At 30.5% G+C, this 20473-nt stretch overlaps 5 protein-coding genes and 1 long non-coding RNA gene across 7 annotated transcripts; 2 read left to right on the forward strand and 4 right to left on the reverse strand.

The window, feature by feature from the left end:
* Positions 1-473: 473 nt before the first annotated feature.
* On the reverse strand, positions 474-3251 carry LOC103576920 (2-oxoglutarate and iron-dependent oxygenase JMJD4). Of its 2 annotated transcripts, XM_053740506.1 has the most exons (5): positions 3203-3250; positions 2812-3105; positions 1963-2260; positions 1494-1746; positions 474-1035 (listed from the first exon to the last, which is right to left on the reverse strand). In XM_053740506.1, the coding sequence occupies exons 2-5, from the start codon at positions 3050-3052 to the stop codon at positions 610-612; spliced, it is 1218 nt and encodes a 405-aa protein (XP_053596481.1). In that variant the 5' UTR covers positions 3053-3105; positions 3203-3250; the 3' UTR covers positions 474-609. The 2 variants fall into 2 exon arrangements, with proteins under 2 accessions (XP_053596481.1, XP_008555595.1); XM_008557373.2 differs by having other exon boundaries at positions 2812-3251.
* A 144-nt stretch (positions 3252-3395) lies between these two features.
* Positions 3396-7220, forward strand: LOC103576859 (DNA helicase MCM8). Its single transcript, XM_008557268.2, has 5 exons — positions 3396-3589; positions 4128-4262; positions 4722-6586; positions 6728-6877; positions 6950-7220. The coding sequence occupies exons 1-5, from the start codon at positions 3511-3513 to the stop codon at positions 7142-7144; spliced, it is 2424 nt and encodes an 807-aa protein (XP_008555490.1). The 5' UTR covers positions 3396-3510; the 3' UTR covers positions 7145-7220.
* Positions 7221-7305: 85 nt separating this feature from the next.
* LOC106693283 (uncharacterized) lies at positions 7306-8533 on the reverse strand. The gene is made up of 3 exons (XM_014440176.1): positions 8445-8533; positions 8281-8362; positions 7306-8115 (listed from the first exon to the last, which is right to left on the reverse strand). Exons 1-3 carry the CDS (start codon positions 8531-8533, stop codon positions 7306-7308), a joined length of 981 nt encoding a protein of 326 aa, XP_014295662.1.
* Positions 8534-8802: 269 nt separating this feature from the next.
* Positions 8803-10126, reverse strand: LOC103576921 (uncharacterized). The gene is made up of 3 exons (XM_053740452.1): positions 9259-10126; positions 8962-9187; positions 8803-8895 (listed from the first exon to the last, which is right to left on the reverse strand). The coding sequence occupies exons 1-3, from the start codon at positions 9414-9416 to the stop codon at positions 8803-8805; spliced, it is 477 nt and encodes a 158-aa protein (XP_053596427.1). The 5' UTR covers positions 9417-10126.
* Positions 10127-10190: 64 nt separating this feature from the next.
* On the reverse strand, positions 10191-16531 carry LOC103576861 (Golgi apparatus protein 1). Its single transcript, XM_008557269.2, has 6 exons — positions 16286-16531; positions 15707-16198; positions 12736-14856; positions 11491-12000; positions 11180-11408; positions 10191-11096 (listed from the first exon to the last, which is right to left on the reverse strand). The coding sequence occupies exons 2-6, from the start codon at positions 16043-16045 to the stop codon at positions 10822-10824; spliced, it is 3474 nt and encodes a 1157-aa protein (XP_008555491.1). The 5' UTR covers positions 16046-16198; positions 16286-16531; the 3' UTR covers positions 10191-10821.
* Positions 16532-19489: 2958 nt separating this feature from the next.
* On the forward strand, positions 19490-20257 carry LOC103576862 (uncharacterized). Its single transcript, XR_549386.1, has 3 exons — positions 19490-19551; positions 19652-19966; positions 20050-20257. It is a non-coding gene; the product is annotated as an uncharacterized LOC103576862 (long non-coding RNA).
* The last annotated feature ends 216 nt before the right edge of the window (positions 20258-20473 follow it).

Here is a 20473-nt window from a genome sequence, read left to right on the forward strand (position 1 = left end):
ATTATTAAATAACATTTTGATTGCAAAAAAAATGATCTACAAAAAAGTTTCTATGAAATTTTGCGATACAACTGATAATTTTGCTGGAAAAGTAAAAAAAACGTGACATTTACCATAAATTTGAATCTAAGCTCAAATAACTCCAACGGTTAAATTTATCAAAAAATTATAAGAGACCTTTTTTGTAGAGCATTTGATTCTCCACAAAAATATGTTGTGTTCATTTCTATTTATTAATCCATGAACGAGTTATAAAATTTCAAAGTTATAACAAATTTTTCCCATGTTATTTAAGCGGGAAATTTTATATATGGGACCAAAAAAACATCCATTTTATTTGGCACAGTCTAATATATATCTATATATATTTATATATATTATTATATTACATATAGATTAAAAATTTTAATACGACATAAATTGTATGATGAAAAAATGTTGTAAGTAGAAATAAAATGAGTTGGCAATATTAATAAACGTTATTTAATTATTTATTAGACCATGTTACTTTATGTTACTGTTAAGGCCAATCGTTGCACATAATTTTATTTATAAATCTATATTTTTTTTATTATTATTATTATAAACTATTTTTATTAAAATATATATTTATATTAAAATTGCGTCGATACGTTGGATCAAATTTTCAGGCCTGTTATCACGAAAAACAATATCATAGATATTGTTATCTCTCGAATCAATTATTAGATAATTTAATACACATTTGGCTTGTTTGAGATCAAATAGTACATGATTTAGGCCAAATTCCCATGTGTCAAAATTAGTGCACGGCTTGTTGTTGTTGATTGAGTTTAGGCGTTTTTTTATAATAAATGACAAAAATTCATAAAATTGTAAATAATCCATGCCGTGAGATGCTTTTAAAATAGTTTGACATTGAGACATCCAATTGTCCATGTTGTAGCAATCGGATATTTCTTTCATCACAGCTAATAGTGCTTTCTTTAATTCCTTCCATACATTTAATATATTACATCCATTAATCCAGTTGTGATTTATTGATATCGTGTCTTCCTAAAATAATATTTCATTACATAAATTTAACTCTGCGTGCACGGGGAAAATAGATATGAATAGTAACTGCTACACAAGAATTGTAAAATGTAGAAACTGACAGCATATTACTAGTCCTCGTTATAATACGAGTAGTTCCTATGCTGGGCAGTAAGACATGTGACAAAACACTTCCTGCCCAGCACAAAAATATTCCCAGGAAACCAGAGTTTCAGCTCAGAAACTGAAATGAAACTTTTGACATCTCGATGACGTATAGTACACAAAAAATTTAAATTCTACAGGGAAGTCAAGTTTTCAAAGTTTTTAGGCTTTCAAAAAATCTGAATTACTTTTGAAAGTGTCTAATACCTGGCCCAGAAGTTGCCAAAGTCAAAAATTTAAAATTGTTGTTAAAAAAAATTGGAGAGTAATCGAAAAATCTGTTTTTTAAAAAATTGACTGTTTAATAAAATTACCAAATTCCAAACTTGATGATGCCATCCAGAAGGTACAAAAACAATTTCACCAGGACCTTGAATTATTTCAAACCATTTTTTGTGATTAATAAATGAATTATTGGTCTCAAGTGAATCAATATCGTAGAGTAAATGACCATGAGCGTCACAAAGATTATTTTCTTCACCTGGAGGGAATAATAACCATCGTTTTTTTCCTACAATATTTGCTGACCAACTGAACGAAGTAAAAACGTCAACATGAAGAGGTGTCCTGTATTAAATATACCAGCATTAACTACAATAATATAACTTATAAAATACAATTAAGATGAAAGACCCAACTACTGACAGCTGGTATAAAATTATCTATTTTTTCAAAATTTTGTTTATCAATTCTAGGTAATTTGCTTTGGATGTTAAGTAAAATTACTTCTTAGTCTCAATGATTGGAACTTTTATCTGATAATTAATGAGTTAATTAAATTACCATGATCCTTTTGGTCCCATATAAACAAACATGTAATCATCAGACAGCTCTGGATGTGCTAAATAATATTCATTGAGCCAATCAGATGAAAAATACTTTGGTACCTTATAAATAAAATCATTTGGATTGTCTCTTAAACAATGCCAATCTTTTAAATATAAAACAGGCATTTCATTTGAATAATTTTTATTTTTATATTCTTCCCAGTAATTCATAAATTTTTCAATTGTCATTTCATTTTTCTGTTGTGCATTGTAGTACTTTATTTTACAGTTTGCTACAGGTACTTTACAATTACCTGTAAATAATGATAATTTTTATTAATGATATTCAAAGTATCAGACATCAATTTTTTAATTTTTATAAATAAGTTACTTGTAAGTAAAACAAAATTTTTAAAATCTGTTTTCTTTGTATTAAAATCTTGGGTTTGAGACAAAAAAATTTGTGTCTTTTTAAAAGATCTGATATTTTAAAATTAAATCCGTGCTACTTGAGGATCACTTATTTATTTAAAAGAAATAAATTTATTCAATGTCGCGACTTTTATCATTATTGATGATACTGAAAATAACCGTCTACTAATTTTTAAATTTTTTAAAAAATGATCCATTCAAATAAGAAATATTTTGAAAAGCAGACACTAGACAAATTAAAAATTATTAATAAATTGAGTAAATAATAAATAAAATAAAATTTTTAAAAAAATAGGCATTTAAAAAATTTTCAAATTAATAAGTGCATTTTTTAAAAATATTATTTTTTAAATTATTTATAATTTTAAATTTGACTGATGTCTGCTACATTCATACTTATTATGATAAAAGTTAATTAAATAAAAAATTTTACCATAAAGTTGTTTTAAATGTTTAAAATTTGGCTGATTATTAAATATCCATTTATTAACACATGGCCATTGATTGGTAATGCCACTTTTGAAGACACACGGTTCATTTTTAATTAAATATTCGGTAAAAAAATCATTGTAAGTTATTGCATTATTAAGTCGTGTATTGCTAATTACTTTTAAATCATTATCATCATTTAATTTATTATTTATATTATTATTATTTATTTCTACTAGCTCCATTGATCAAAAATATAATTATTAAATAATAAAATATTAATAAATTAATAATTTATCTAAATAAATAATTTTTAATTAATTTAATTCTTTTAGTCATTTTGTTTAAATTAAATTTACAATTTTATTGTAAATTAAATTAATAACTAATCTTACAATCTCCATTCTGTCAAAACAAAAACACCATCACCATCACCAACACCAACACCATTCTCTGTATATTTTCTTACTATTACGTAAAAAAAAACTATGAGCCGGTAAAAAAAATTTCTTGTCGTTTTTTTGACTCATGGTCGGTATGTCAGTAAATAACTAATTTTAAATTTAAATCGTTGGGTCTAACCAATAAAATTGCATGTAAACATTTAGTTGTTTTTTGTTTTTAGTTCTTATATTTTGTTGTTTATTAAAAGTACTGGTATTTTTAATTATTATTTATATTTATTTATTTATTGAAGTTAAATATGAGCAGACCATACAAACGTTATCGCAAAAATTACAACAAATCAAATAATAATGAACGTCCAGCAAAAAAAAAAAAAAGTTTGTATATTTAATTATTTATAAAAATTATTATGGTGCTGAAAGTAGCAGACATTCAAAATTTAATTTATTTTCAATAAATAAAATACATATTGATAAGTAAAAATTCAAAAAAATAATGATCCTGACATAAATGAACATGAATTTGCCTGACAATTGACAGTTTTTTAAATTTTCGGATAAATAATGTGAGAAGAATGAAAATTAAAAATTGCTTAGATAATCTAAAAATTAGTGCGCGCATTTTTTTTAAAATTTCATTATTTTAATTTATTTAAAATTTATAACATTCATACTCATAAGCTACAACTAACAATTTTTGAATTATTTAACAATAATTAATTACAAAAAAAAAGATAAAAAAAATATGCACATGTAGAAAATTGAAGAAGCTAGAGGTGCAATTATTTAAAATATTTTTTTTTATAATTTATTATCTTGAAAAAAATCCAAAAATTATTAGACGTCAGAACTTCAATATCGTAAAATTATTTGTAGTTTTAAAAATACTTTTTTTATAAATTTATTTATTTTTTAGACAATGAAGACGACGACTCTAATAATTCTGATGATGAAGATATTGACAGCGATGATGAATCATTAAATGTATATGCTTTTAATGATAAATCAAAGTCACGGTACTATGGCTGTAAATTATATTTTGGTTCTGAAGGTAAATTAATTATTAATTATCATAAATTAAAAAATTACCCTATTGGAATTTACAAGATCATGATAAATATTCTAGGATTAATAACTTTTAATAAAATTTATTTATTTTCAAAACGTCACTGACACTTCAGTTACTGATTAAATTTTTTTTTTAAGTTTTAAATTTTAAATCTTTTGTATATTTAATTTCTTTAATGTTGAAGTTAGAAGACAAAAATCTTTTTTATCATTTAAATAAAAATTTCCAATAGTCTTCAAGTCAGCTGAGTAACTTTTAACCTGACAGTCTCTCCTCGCCCTAAAAAGTATTTATCTAAGACTTGAATAATTTTTTCCATAGTTCCCTATGCCAGGGGTCCAATTTACTCTGATTAAGTCAAAGTTAGATTTTATTCTTTACTCATTCAGTTAATAAAATTTACTAGTATAATTTATATTAATTACGTAAAAAATCATGTAGATATTGATAAAGATGAAGAATTGGTCAAAAGAATAGAAGCTGGAATAAAATTTATGGTAAAAAATCCAAACATATATGCAACGTATTTATCCACAACGCAAACAGGACCAGCCTTTAATATAAACGTTGATCGTTTTTACAATGACGAGGAATTTATGAGTGAATGGGAAACATTTAGAACTGATTTGGAAGAATCTCCAAGTCAGACATTGAACTGTTTGGGTCTAGCACTTTATCATGTTTTGATGGACCCAGAGACTGATAATGAGATGGTGGAGTCATTAAAAATAAATAACTTGCCGATGCTGCGAGTGAAAATATTTAATCAGAAGCCGGTGGTACCGTCAAGTGATTTGAAAGCCAGTTCACGAGGGAGGCTGGTCGCGACACGTGGCTGTGTGATTCGTGTCGGCCGACCTTCATATTTAGCCGAGTGGATTTTATTCTCTTGTATAAGCTGCAATACATTAAAACTAGTGAAGCAGAATGACTGGATCTACACGCTGCCGAAAAAATGCAAAAAATGTAGCAAGTGTAAATTCAGTCCGAAATTAGGGTCACGTCACACTAAAACGGTTCCCTATCAAGTGATTAAACTGCAAGAAAATTTGGATAACATGCAAGATGACAGTGGTAAGATGCCTAGAATATTAGAAGTTGAATTGTTCGATGACCTGGTCAATACTTGCGTACCTGGAGACGATGTTACAGTAGTCGGAATAATAAAAGCACGTGGTATTGATGACGGAATACAAAAAGGAAAAAGTAAAGGCAAAGATTTGGCGGTTCCAAATGCTTTTTATATCGAAGCGGTCTCAATTGTCAATAACAAAAATAAATCACAGACTAAAAGTGCTGCGGGAATAGAACTTGATGATAAAGATTACGAATCAATTCAACGAATTGAATCAGACCCAGATGTATTTCCTCTGCTAATAAGATCACTTTGTCCAGCGATCTATGGCCATGATATGATAAAAGCTGGTTTGTTGTTAAGTTTATTCGGCGGTAGTAGCAAAGACTCATCAAGAGACGACATCCATGTGCTGATGGTCGGTGATCCTGGTCTCGGCAAGTCGCAGATGCTTCAAGCGTGTGCAAGAATCGCTTCGAAAGGGGTCTATGTATGTGGGAACTCAAGCACGTCTTCTGGTCTTACCGTGACGTTGACCAAAGAAGGTGGAACGAATGACTTTGCACTTGAACCAGGTGCTCTTGTTCTTGCCGACCGGGGCTGCTGTTTAATTGACGAATTTGACAAAATGCCAACTCAGCATCAAGCTTTGCTTGAAGCGATGGAGCAGCAGACTGTCAGTGTCGCTAAATCAGGTGTCATTTGTTCACTGCCTGCCAGAACATCAATTCTAGCTGCCGCAAATCCTATCGGGGGTCGTTACAATGTTAATAAATCGGTTATTGATAATTTAAATCTCAGTCAACCTCTTTTGTCAAGATGTGACTTAATTTTTTTACTACTAGACAGACCAGATCGTAAACTAGATAAACTCCTGTGCGCTCATGTTATGAATGCTCGGAAAGGGTTCCAGACTGCTGGTAACCCACAAGATACTCAGAGATTAAATTTCGCTTCAGTTAATTCTACTGAGGTACAGCAGGTGCCTGTTGATGAAAGGCTCACTCTTCAAGAAAGACTGACTGATCCAAATGGACGCAAAGATTTTATACCGCAGATTTTATTGAGGAAGTACGTCGCCTATGCGAGGCAATATGTTAAGCCCAAGTTGACTAGACCAGCTGCTGAAATTTTGCAAAAATTTTATCTACAACTTAGAGAGCAGACAAATATTTTTGGTACATTGCCAGTTTTTCACAGACAATTGGAAGCTTTGATACGTCTTACTGAGGTAAATATTTTTATTTATCTGCTGAGGAGATAAATTCTTATTAATTTTTTTAATAAAATTATTGGGAGTCATACACAAGTTACTCTATTAATACTTATGTGATTCTTTTAATATTTAATAAAAATCCCATAATTATTTTAGGCAAGAGCTAAATTAGCATTAAGAGTTGAAACAACTAAAACTGACGCCGTTGAAGTTATTGAAATATATAAATATGCATTATCTTGCGTGCCAAAAATAACTTTACACTCAACATTAAAGACTGATGGTGGGAAAATAACTGCCAATAAAGTAAGTTTAAATTTTACATAAAAATTTATAAAAATTGTTTTTTAAAATAATTAATGCATAATATTTTGACAGGTAAAAGCATTTGTAAATATACTAAAAGATGAAGCTAAGAGCGGAGTCAATCGTTTTTCAAAAATTGATTTAAATGGACTTGCTATCGACAATGGGATTTTGGTCGATGAGTTCAATAGGTTTATACAGAAATTGAATGATCAAGGGATTCTTTTAAAAATAGGAAGTGATTTGTACAAATTTGCCAGTGATTAATTAATCAATTAATTAATTAATTGTTCTATTGTTATTTGTCGTCTCCAAATAGAATTACTTATAGTAATTAACTAATCATCAGTATTGTCTATTTTTATAATTTGTGTAATAAAAAAAAATATATTTATAGAAAACAAAATTTAATATTTATTGTGACGTAATTAGCAATGTACATAGTTCGGAATCATACAAGGAGCGCGTGGAGATGGACCTGATTGATACCGTTGGTATTGGGGAGATTGAGATGACTGATAAGGGCAGTGCGGTTGGTTTCTTTGGTTTGATTGATAGTAATCTCCAGCCTGATGACATGACTGATAACGCGGTGACTGTTTTTGTACTGGTTGATTGTAAGGCTGGTGTTGATTGGAACTTTGATAGCACGGTTGACAATGTTGATTAGAGAATTGATCTCCAGGAGCTTGATAACATGGATAAGATTTTACTCTATAAGATTGATTGGGACTTTGATAACATGGCTGACAATGCTGACTAGGTAATTGATTTCCAGGGCCTTGATTAGACGGATGTTGTTGTATTCTGTAAGATTGGTCGGGACTTTGGTGACATGGTTGACAATGTGGTTGATTACACTGCTGCTGCTGGTGCTGGTATTGATAGCCATCTTGCAGTGATTGTGGTGGAGTTATCAATAGAGGCGGAGCACATTGAGAACCATCAGTATTCGTTTCAGGACAAACAAGTCGACAGTAGGCTGCTAGTGCTGACTCGCGGGCTTTATCAGCAGCATAAAATTTGTCTAATGCGGTTTGAGTGTCTCCAAGATCTGTTAGTTTCAGCAAAGCCGCTCTACCAGGATAGCAAATTGGATATAATTTAGTCATACATTCTGGACGACCCATGCAGTCCAACATCATACAGCGATCTTGAAGCCCGTTTCTTTTTATACATTCGCATCTATACATAACGCTGCCACGAAAGTTAACACTTTTTACGGCTTTAATCGGCATCTAAATATTTTATAATTAGTTACAATCTTTTAATACAGAGTAATTTTAAACTTTCCGCTGTTAAAATTGAAAATTTTAAAGTTTTCTGAGCTCGAAAACGGCAAGTTCTAGGGTTGATCCACAGGGTCAACAGTTTTTCAAATTTTTATTTTGCTAATTACTTACACAGCGCGTTGATGGATCAGCTGAACCATCGGGCATGCAAGCTGGAGGTGGACATGGTGGTTCATCCCATTCACATGGTTTTCTTTTTTCAAATACAAATATTAAAAAAAAAAAATAAGATATTTAAATTTTACATCCGAGTTTAGTTTGTTATCAAAACTTACTTGCGATCCATTGAACTGACAAGGCATTTTAATTGCGACAAAAGCTCTCGTCGACGATCGCAATTTTGATTTTTCCCATCACAAGGCATTTTAATAATTTAATTTAAATAATTTACTTAATTTATTATTGACAAAACTACTTTTTTTTTTTAATTTTATTAATTTTTTTAAAATTCTATGTCATTGTCATCGTTAATTTACTTTGCACTGACGTACAAATAATTTTAACACATTCACGATTATGCTGTCAAAAATAATAATATTTTTTTGTAAAACATTTGAATTATGACATTTCAATTTTTTTTTTATTTATTAATTATTAATTAATAATTTATAATTTTCATGAATTAAAAAAAAATTAATAAGGTCGAGTACAAGAGTGTTGAGGTGCGCAGCATCTTGGCTGGTAACAAGAACCCATGGGTTCAACTTTGAACCATTTGGAAGATCCCTGCAATAAAATGATTAATAAAAAATGAACTTTAATTAATAATTAATAATTATTAATAATAAATACTTGAGCGCGGTATTCCCGTCCAGGAGCGGGATTTGCAAGTTCATTTTTAACTGATGCCATACTGGACACATAGATTATATCAACAGATGAATTAAAAGTAATTAGCGGTCGCTTTTCCGGAAAATTCCAAGACGGTTTGCATTCAGCAGGACTTGGAGGGTACAGCCAAGCCTCTGGATCATTTCTTCTACTGTAGACTACCTGCATGTTTGCTTTATTTGTTTTCCTAATGAAGAATCAGTGCCACAAATATTTCAATTAGAATTTATATAATGTTTTTGTAATTTAATTAATTACAATTTATCCATTTCATTGAATATTTTTTTCAAACGACTAATTCCGCCTTCAATAGTTCTGCCATTTGAAAATCCCCAATTACCAATCGCTTCAGCTACCGCTGTTCCATTTCCGGTTGAGTACTCGGGGTAACATGGTTTTTTTGAATTTTTATACATTTTATTTAAATAACTGAGAATTTAAATAACAAAAATTTTAAAATACTAATTATTTATTTATCAGAAAATATAAACAATAGCCAATCGCTGCGAAAATTAAGTAAAAATTTAATTAAGGATTAATTCAATTATATATAACGCGTCAGTAATTCCAAAAGGACATATTTTTATACGCCCTTTTGGTTGTAGAAAACAATCTATAGCCAAAAAGGTAATTTTTTTTTATTGTCAATCGCTTTGTAACTAAAAATTAAAAAAAAATTGGCCGCCTTTATGGTTTTGAATTTAGTGACTAAATTTAAGTACTTTTCGAATAAGGAACACGATATATTTAATTAATAAGTTAATTGCTTGTAATTTATTTGATGCCGTAAGATGGGCGGTGACGTAATATTGAGATAAAGATCAAGATCACAAAATTTTAGTTTTCCCTCTTGTGTTCTTTTCTCTCCTCATACCAGAATATTATTCTGCCATAGGAAAACTCGGAAAAATTCAGGTTTATTCAATGATATATATAGAATTCTCAAGTAAATTAGTTTTAATTTATATGATGCCGTAAGATGGACGGTAACGTAATATTGAGATTAAGATCAAGGTCACAAGAGTTTGATTTTCCCTCTCATGTTCTTTCCTTCCCACTTTTTTAATCGAATTTTTACTTAAAATTTTTTTAAATTAATTTTCTGTCACAATTTTTTATGATTACAAATTATTTTTATTTTATTTTTTTTTTTTTTTTACAAATATATTTTCTTTAAAAAGATTCAATACTCGTTTTAGAACATGATCACATTACCAATTTATATACTTTCATCTCACATTAATATATTTTTTTCCGATGCAATATTTTCTTCATATTAATAAACTAAACTAATTGTTTATTTATTTGTTTAATAAAAAGTTTATTTTTCTAAGATAAATATATCCGTATTTACAACTTTATTTATTGATAACCCGAATAAATGCACTCTATCTCTTATTAATAATTAAATTTACATACAAATAGTTATTAATATTGTCGGTGCAAGAGGAGTGAAATTTCATTATCCGGATTTTAATTTCATATATTTGTTCTTTGTTTTAGATTATTATTTACTTCAAATAATTTAAATGCGTTACTTAAAAATAGAAACTATTATGTGCTTTTGGTGCGATAATTTGTGAGTAAATTAAAAAAAAAATTAAATTTTGTTCGATGGTACTGGAAGACAAAAAAATATGATTTTTTGTGTTTTATAAAAATTACGTATTAATTTATAAAAAGGATTTAAAAAATTTTGTTCGTATAAAAATTAATTTTAAAAATATTTTGTTCAACGCGTGATAATTTTTGTTTGTTTTTGAAAAAATTACTTTGATATTAAAAAAATTATTTCTAATCACAATGAGCGAGTGATAAATTTTACTTATTTTTCATCATTCTCATAGTTCGCCGGGTAACACGGCCACAAAATAAACCAGCGATAAAAATAATACCAGTCATCGTTAATGCGACAATTATAAAATATTTTCTAGACGGTGATTGATTGACTGTTGAATAAAGTTCTTGAATTGAATTTGGCAGATGTAATTTGGCGGCATTTTTAAACATTTCTATTCTTGTCGATAACATTTTATGACAATCTGGTTGTAATGATTTTTTAGTATCACCCATTACTGTTTGCAGACAGCCAATATCTAAATAAAATAATAATAGATAACGCTTTTATATCAGGGTGCCCAAGAACTGGGAAAAACAAAAATAAATACAAAAGACTTACGTCTGCCATTTCCTTGAGGAATATCACTACAATATTTAACAATATCAACACTACAAGCTTTCTGTAGCAAAGGGTCAATATGAATATCTGCTTTGGCTTCTTCAATAAGATTAGCAATCTCTACACGGCATTCTTCCTTCATCTCTGGATTATTATTATTAAATTCTAACTTCAAACACTCCTCGACTTTTCCCGGGTCATCATCATCAGCATGACAAATTGTTTCGATCTGAAAAAATAAAATGAAAAATAAATTCCCAAACAGACATAGGTGGTAAATTACCAGGGAGTAAATTTGAAAAAAGAAATACCTCCTGAGCACAGAGTGTAGCAAGCAAAGGATTCAGATGATAATTAAGAGCTGCCTGACGAAGTATAACAGTCATTTGCTTCATACACTTGTTATTCAATTTACCCTCTCTAAATTTAATTTTCAAACAATTGATAACTTTTCCCTCCAGCTCTTTGTCTATCGGCTGGTTATTCAATACCTCCTGGCAGTGACTGACAATATCACGTGAGCAAGATGACTGCAGAGCAACATTGAATCTATAATCAGTATTCTGTTCGATCATACGCTTCAATACAACATTCTTGCATTTTTCATCAAAAGCCGGCTCGTCTTTCCACCTCTTAAGACACTCAAGCGCTTTAGATTTATCATTATCATCGAGACAGTATTGTTTCATCATTGATCGACATGTGTTGAGCAGTAAAAAGTCACTCGAGCTGTCCTGAAAGTCTTGTTGTCTCACTTTAAAAAGTTGCTTGTGACACGATTCTGATAATTTATTTTTTTTCGATGCCAAGCATTCCAATACCTATTGAAAAAAATATTATTAAAAATAGGGTAGAGAAGGGAGGGCAAAATGGGGTACTCCAAAAATTTTATAAACTTTGTTTTTTACACATTCTTAAAATACTTGTAAATAAAATTTAGTGTCAGTCGAAAAATATGACTTTTGTTTTGAGTAAATTACTTGTAAAAAAATTTAATTTAATTAAATTTATTTAATATCCAGAAATTTATTTTCACCTTTTTTAGGGAGTGCCCTATTTTTGCCCGCGAAAATTAAAATTTTTTTTTTAACGGCAGCTGAAAATTTTTTCTATTTAATGTAAAAGACTCAGTACTCGATCACACATATTTGTATATCTATATTTATTAAATTTTACTAAATATATATACATAAATACATGAAGTGATCGAGTACTAGTTCCCTGATCAGGTACCGGATCTTTTACCTTACTTCGAACATCATTAAAAAAAATATGTAACGTATTTGAGTTCTTAAAAATTGACTATGTCTTCAAATATCGCATTTTTCCCCTTCCATCCCCATGCATTTTTTTTTTTGATGCCGTTGGTCAAAAGCAATATGTATTAAATTCAACAAGTAGTCTCGATAAAATACATATATGTAATTCTATTCGTATACTGCTTTTGACCAACTTGGCATTAAAAAAAAAAATTTATAAATCAACATAATTTCGTTTAAAATTCATACACCTCTAACTAAATATTTTAATAACATTTAACCGGGACAATAAATTACCTGAGCATTGCCAGGTTCAACTTGATTACACAACTGCTGAATATCACCAGCACATGCTTTCTGTAAAGTAACATCCAGACGTATATTTTCTCTTTGTTGATATAGCTGGGCTCTCAGCTGTTGTCTGCAATCCTTCAATATTCTATGCTGGCTCTCTTTGACAATATCATCATGTACAATAGTACTCAAACACTCGATAACTTTTGATTTAGTGGTGGCTTTTTGGCACCAGCGATCAACATGTGGCTTGCACGCCTTCATAAATTTATAAGTAAAGTGATAATTTTGCAATGATATCAATTGAAAATGTTCGATAGCTGCCTTGCACTTGTACTCGAAGTGATCCAAGTCATTTTTATGATCAATTAAACATTCCATCATGTCTCCTTCATCTTTTCCATACTTGTATACATCCTCGCAGTATTTTTCCATAACTCGTTGACACGATGACATTATAACGGGATTTAATTCAACTCGTTCCGCTTGATCTTGCGTTAAATTACCGATAACTTGTTTGCATTTGTCACTCAACCTCTCAAAATTATCTTGAAGACACAAAACTTCTTCTCCACGTCCTGTTTTGTCGTAACAATAAGTCGCTAATTCATTGAAACAAGCCTGCTCTATTTCGGGCTGCAAGTCAACGCTGATGGCACGTTGTCTCATTACACGCCTGATTTCCTCTAGACATTCTGGTCTTAAACTTAAACTAGACATATCATTTTTTTTCTGTACACTATTTGTGTTAATGTTAAAGTTATTGTTGTAATTATAAGTATGAGCGTATCTGTAAAGACAGGGAAGTATCAGAGGACCTCGTTCAGGATCCATTTGGCTGCCGTCATCAGACCAAGCTGTCTTAGCGCTACACAACTGGACGGCATCTGCTTTGCATGCTTTGTAGAGCTGGGGATCAAGCTTATAATCTCTCGCAACAAAGTACTGAATCTGTATGAGCGCCGCTTCACAACCGGCCAACATTCTGTCGGTACCAAGTTTGTCCATAAGACAATAAATAACACGGGCATTACCACCGGTAACATCACGGCAAGAAGAATCAACAACCGGTTGACAGGCTTCACGCAAAACCGGATCAACTCGCCAATCTTCACCAGCATCTGTTTCTTTAATCAGCGACTCAACGGCACGTTGACATTCAACTGATACTTGGGAACCTTTTTTACGTGTCTTGATATGTTTCATTAAACAATGAATGGTAACACCACCGTCTTTAAGACCATTGCAATGATCTGATATATCTTTAGCACAGCTGTCAACTATTTCAGGTGATAAACTGTAATCCTCCATCAACATTTTACGATGATCGAACATTTCTCGTTGACAATCTGGGTCTATTTTACTCCCGTTTTTAAACGCCGATTCAAGACAAAGTAATATTTGGGCCAGACGGATTTCTTTGTCATCGGATACGTACTTACGACAATGATTATTTTTGATATCTTCTTTGCAAGCTTTAGCGAGACCTTTACTTATTTTATAGTCCGATGATATCAATCTTTCACGCCTTGTTAATTGGTCATGACACTGTTTAGTCATAGCGCGATCGAACTTGTACTGCATCAAACATTTGTAGACTTGACCACTACCTGGACGTATGTTTGAACAAAATCTAATGTGGTCTTGTCTACATGCCATGTACAGTTGTCTATCTAATTTAATATTGTCAGCTTGGATTTCGGATACTTTTAGAATACGTTTTTTACATTTTGAATTGAGCTCTTCGATGTGGACCTGCAGGCAAGCGAGGATCTGCCCCTGTGATATTTCTCGATAAGGCTGGATCCTCCCACATTTAAATTTATCGATATCACGCTGACAGTCGTTGACCATCGGCGTGACGATACGAAAATCACTGAATGCGATCCACTCTAATCGCTGTATGTACTCGGAACACTGTTGGTCTTTTACGTTTTCACGTTTTTCTATCAGACATGCGAGATAACTTCCTGGCTCTTTATCCGCAGAACACTGCAGTTCATCAATCCCGTCACCACATGCTTTTCTAAGTAATCTCTGTATGTTTTCATTCTTTGTTAAATTAACGATGTGCTTCCAAATATCATGCTGACATTTTTCATCAATTGCTGCTACTTCATTTGGCTTAAAAGAAATTTTAAAAAGTATAATTCGAATTATTTTATGTACAATAGTATATTGTGTGACAAGGGATGAAACAGCGATTTCAGACAGAGTGGTTGGCTGACATCACCTGGAGTGAAATCGTCTTTCATCCTGAGACACACTAGATTTTTCATGATTTGCTGCATTGGAACTTAGTTTCAGTGTCGCAGCCAGTCAGAAACAAGTTAATTTAAAACCAACTATTAGCTTAAGCGTAAATTGTCAGTTGCAATTTATAATTAAGCAGAAACTGTAAATACTATTTATTATTGACACTAATTTTTATAAAACTTAATCACAGTCAGAACTGTCATTTATTTAAATAAAATTAATGCTCTGACATTACTTCACAGAAAAAAGTATTTTTTGGCGAGAAAATTTTTACTCGCTTCAAGAAATTTTCACTTGTCTCGATAAATTTTTTGCATTATAAATTGAAAACAAAAATTTTTCTGGAGCAAGAAAAAATTTTTTGAGACGATAAAAAAATTATTGCGCGAATAAATTTTTTTCAAGACCTAAGAAAATTTTAGTCTTGAATTTATAATGCAAAATATTTCTTACGCCAAGAAATCCTTTTCTTCTGTGTATTAAAAAAATGACAAGTATCAGAGTTTAAATTGCGAAAGTCTTCAGTCAGCGGGGCAGAGACATTTGTTTTTTCCCTCGGGACAAAACAAGTTTGTTTCTGCCCGCTGACTGGACATTCAAAATTTACGTCTGCTAATATTCCTCGCGGCATTGAACTAAAATTCGCTTCTTTTGACTAAATGTAGAGACACTGAAACCAAGTTTCGATGCTGGTATCACGAAAAAATAATAAACTTACCTTAAATGTTTGTACACATTCCAACATGAACAAATCATCATTATTATTATCCATAGCACCGCATAATCGTTTAACATCTTCACGACACTTGGGATCTTCAATAAAATTATGAGGTTCTAGTTGTGCATTAACCGGTGATCGTTTTATTCTATTTGAACCGGCTGTTAAATTTTTATCATAAAAAATCCATTGTACTTGCGGGAAATTATCGTTTGAATTTATTTTTTCAATTGTCACATCATTGTAACCAAGAACACAACAATGCGTTGAAAATAACACACTGATAAATAAATATATAAATCTTATTCTAACTCGTGATATTATTGTTGAATATTCCATATCACGTTATTTTTATATATCTATCGTATACTTTATCAGAAATTTATTATTTTACTTATTAAATTCATCACCGCAAATTTAAAACATTTATTTTATATTACACGTCACTTATTTTATTTTTTTTTTTGCTTGGTAACAAGTGGGAAAAAAAATCTAGATTAAATAAATAATAATTATCGATTACTTATTTTTATTTCAAATTCAAATTTAAATTATCTAAAAATATCTTCGACAACTTACCTAAAAAATAAGTATCAATTTTAAATTAATAATTAATAATTTTATTGGTAATTTGTAAAATTGGCAACGTAGACAATTGACACCTATGACTTTATTATTATTATTAAAAATTCAAATGTAAAAATTTAATGACCAATTATTTTATTTACTCAGTTTTATTTAATGAAGTGTTTTAAATTATTTAAATATAGATAATTTATTTAATACTCTTTAATAAAAGTGCAGTATACTTTTTTTTATAAATAAATCTAATGCACATGCATTAAAATCTAAGAGATTTGAATTCGCTCCGCGAGATGGCGCCAAATATTTGAATTGGGATTTAAAATGGCGGCGGCCGATCGCGAGATGGCGCAATTTTTAGCAACGGCGATTACTGATCACAAAATTAAATCTACTTATGGGCTTCATAAGCTCATTAGGATGATGTTTGTTATATTTATGGAGTATTTAAAATGTAATTAAAAATTTTCAAGGTATATGACTTCATACATATATATATATATATTTTATTTTTTTTAAGTATTCAAACAAACTTGAAATAAAATTAATTTATCTAGCTAATTGGTAATTATGCTGGAGTATTCAAAGTTGAGGGTAACAGTAAAAAAGAGATAAAAATAAATATTAAAAGAAATAAATTATCAATGGTAATTATCTTAAGCTGTTGAAAATATTTATTGATAAGTGAGTATGTATGTATGCATGTATATTTATTAAATATTCAAATTAGTAATTAATTTTAGATAACGTAATGAAGAAATGAGGTCGAGGGGTATAAATAAGTACTGTAGGGATTTGTAAGAATTTGTTAAAGACTCGTTTCATACAACACAAGATTCCATACACTTAAACATACTTGAAAGACCCGCTGGAAGGGTCGTAAAACCTTACGAATAAGGAATGTAAAGAGAAAGCCCGACGTGATCCCGCTTAAAGTTAAGGTGCACCACCGCATTTTATTTTTATATTTATAAATTTTTAAATAACCAGAGGATCGTTAAATTCTGCTCTACCACAGCTTATATAAATTTGTTTAGCTAAATAACGCAATACATATTTTTATAAAACTGATCCGCATGCGTGTAAATTAATGGATAAGTGGATAAAGTTGTGACATCACAAGTGCATTTATGATTTAAAAAGTTCTAAGGGCATAAAGAGTAACAAATGATTGGGCAATATAACGAGGATATACCGTTATACCCTGTCGTAAAGTATTATATATATACACACATATAAATATATATATAGATATACTAAATTTACATATTAGACTTTCACCGCTCGTGGAAATGAGTACGCGGGTTCATGTCGACATTCGGTTCCAGGGTGTGTTTATTCATATATGCGCTTCATGATTCCCCACACATGTTATATACCTGTATATATACATACATATAATATATATGTCGTGATAATAATACAAAATACTTAAGTAAACATTTAATATTTTATTTATCAAGATAATCAAGTACAGGTACAAGGAAAAAAAAGAAAATTAAAGCAGTAATTAAACTAAAAGAGAAGAAGAGAAAATTGAAATAAATTTTACGGATTTTATTTTGAAAATAAAAATAAAAATCCACCCGGTTAATGGGGTTCGCTGTAAAAATCCTTTGGTTGTTAGACGTGCTCTCGAGAACGTCAGGAGCGTGATATATATTTATATATATATATATATATATATACATATCTGTGTATTACATATATATATGTGTGTGTGATTTGTTGGACTTGGACTTGGACGACGGCAAGGGGTGTACCGGGGGGGTATGAAGTGCGGATGGTAAAAAGGCAATGCACTGTAAGGAGCTCACAACAACTCGACTCCCTTCCAAGGCCTCTCCCTATATATCGCCCCTCCTTTTATTCCATAGCGACGACTTTTTCCCCTCATTCTCTTAAGGTTATATTCCACTACGACCCATACAGACTAAACGCCGTCGTGCTCGACCTCTGTCTCAGACGTCATTGCGTTTCATATATTTTTATGTTTAGCTGTACATATTTTTTTTATGTCTTATTTTGTCCTAGTGTCCATACTGGTCATCATCAAGTCCTGACTGAGTAAAAAAACGACAAGAAGACCTGGAAGAAGTAAACGAGTAGACTATCATCATGGCTGTTATATTACGATAGCAGTCAGGTCACTCCAATAGGGCGTTCGCGCCAGCTAGTCAATGAGCATCACATTTTTTATCCGCGAGCAGACCAGCGACTTACTGCAGCAAGCGGTAAATTGAGAACGCCGTTGAAAGATTTCTCTTTTTTTTTTTTTATTAAAATTTTTTTTACTTATTTCCTACATACATTTTATCCTAATCTTTGACTTATTTAAATTAATTTATATCTATTATAGTTAAATTACTTTTTTTTCCAACGCTTTATTTTATCGTGGATATATTTCTTTATACAGACAAAGTATCCCTCGCTGTATGCTTATCACGTGCGTATGCACGGGGTCGTTGAACGAGTAGGGGGTATATACAACTCTGGATGTACAAGGAATATCATACATTCATATATACATATACATATACACATACACCAACATAAACATATACATGTGTGTATGTAGAGAAGTAAGACGCGATTATATAGTTTCTTATCGCGATACCAAGTTTAAACTACCTTACACCATATTCATATTTATATATTATATTATTCTTTAGTACACTTTTATTTTATGTTTATTTCCAGGGTGTTTTGCTTTGCTATATCTTCGGTGTAATCTATATCTATAAAGTATCATATATATATTAGGGTGAGCCAAAAAAATTAATTTTTTTTCTTTACTTACCATGGAAAGTTTGAGCTCTTAATATTAATATAGAGGCGACTTTGCGGTTTTTGATTTCCCATTTAAATAACAGGAAATGCTACAAAAAAATTATGCTCTACAAAAAAAGTCTCTTATCATTTTTTGATAAATCCATCAGTTCGAAAGTTATTGGAGCTCGAAGTCAAATTTATAGAAAATTTCGAGATCTTTTTACTTTTGCAACGAAACTATCAGACTTATCACAAAGTGTCATGAAATCTTTTTTGTAGACAATTTTATTTCCTACAAATTATCTCAGATAAAGTTTTTTCGTATTCTGCATAATTTTCTAGTTATCTTGATTTTAAGATCAGGCTCTTGAAATTGATTAGATGACGACTTTTTTCATATATTATATATTATTCTTTAGTACTCTTATATTTTATGTTTCTTCCAGGGTGATTTGCTCTGGTATATCTTCGATGTAATCTATATGTATAATGTAAGTATCATATGTATTATTAAAATAATTTCATAATATTGTTATTGATGTCATTAATAAAAATATATATTTATGAATATGTATATTTATATTACAAAAGGATTTATGGATAACTGACGGCTCAGTACATTGAGAATAAAATTCCCCGAGTAAATTTACTCTTTGCAAAGAGGGAAAAATTAGTTATCATGTCCGTATGCTCTCATCGCCGTGGTAGTGCATTACATGTGGCGTTGCTGAAGATGTTTGAGGATGAAAGTAGGTAGGTAAGTAGGTATAAGCGGAAGTCGGCTTAACGGTTACGAGACAAGCCTCGCACTTGTTCAATAAGAGATGATACGACACAACCCGAGGCTTAAAACTTGCTCAAATAATATATTTGAAGAGTAAAAGCTACAGACTTTTATATTACACGGTAACATATCTTTTATATTGTGTTGTTATTATTATTTTTTTTTTTAAACGAGCTTGTATATAAAATAAATTTTGGGATTATAGTTTTTATGACAGGGCCAGATAAGTCAATCAAGGAAAATCCTGTGGGAAAATGAAACAAACAAATTTAGTTGTTACTAGCTGGGGTGAGAATTTATTTAAGTCTGGCGATGGTGAGCGAGGTAGAGCTTTGCGAGTTCTGACGGACACTACAGGGTTGGAGAACAATAGTGACGTTGTGAAGGCCGATGACCCTCTAGGAGTTGCCACTCCCACACCACCATTACGTCAGATACTTTATATATATATACATATATATATATATATTTTTACAAAAGACTGTATACGGTTGATGCACAGTGATGAGTAAAAGCCTACTTCGTTTAACTAGCACATCTTTAAATCCTAGCTCAAAAAATATTTTATCTCGTGCATCAGGTATTTAGATTTTAATCTTAAAACTCAGCCTACTATTAATTATGTCTTG

This window comes from Microplitis demolitor, chromosome 7 (genome assembly GCF_026212275.2).
Source record: "Microplitis demolitor isolate Queensland-Clemson2020A chromosome 7, iyMicDemo2.1a, whole genome shotgun sequence".
Taxonomy (NCBI): domain Eukaryota; kingdom Metazoa; phylum Arthropoda; class Insecta; order Hymenoptera; family Braconidae; genus Microplitis; species Microplitis demolitor.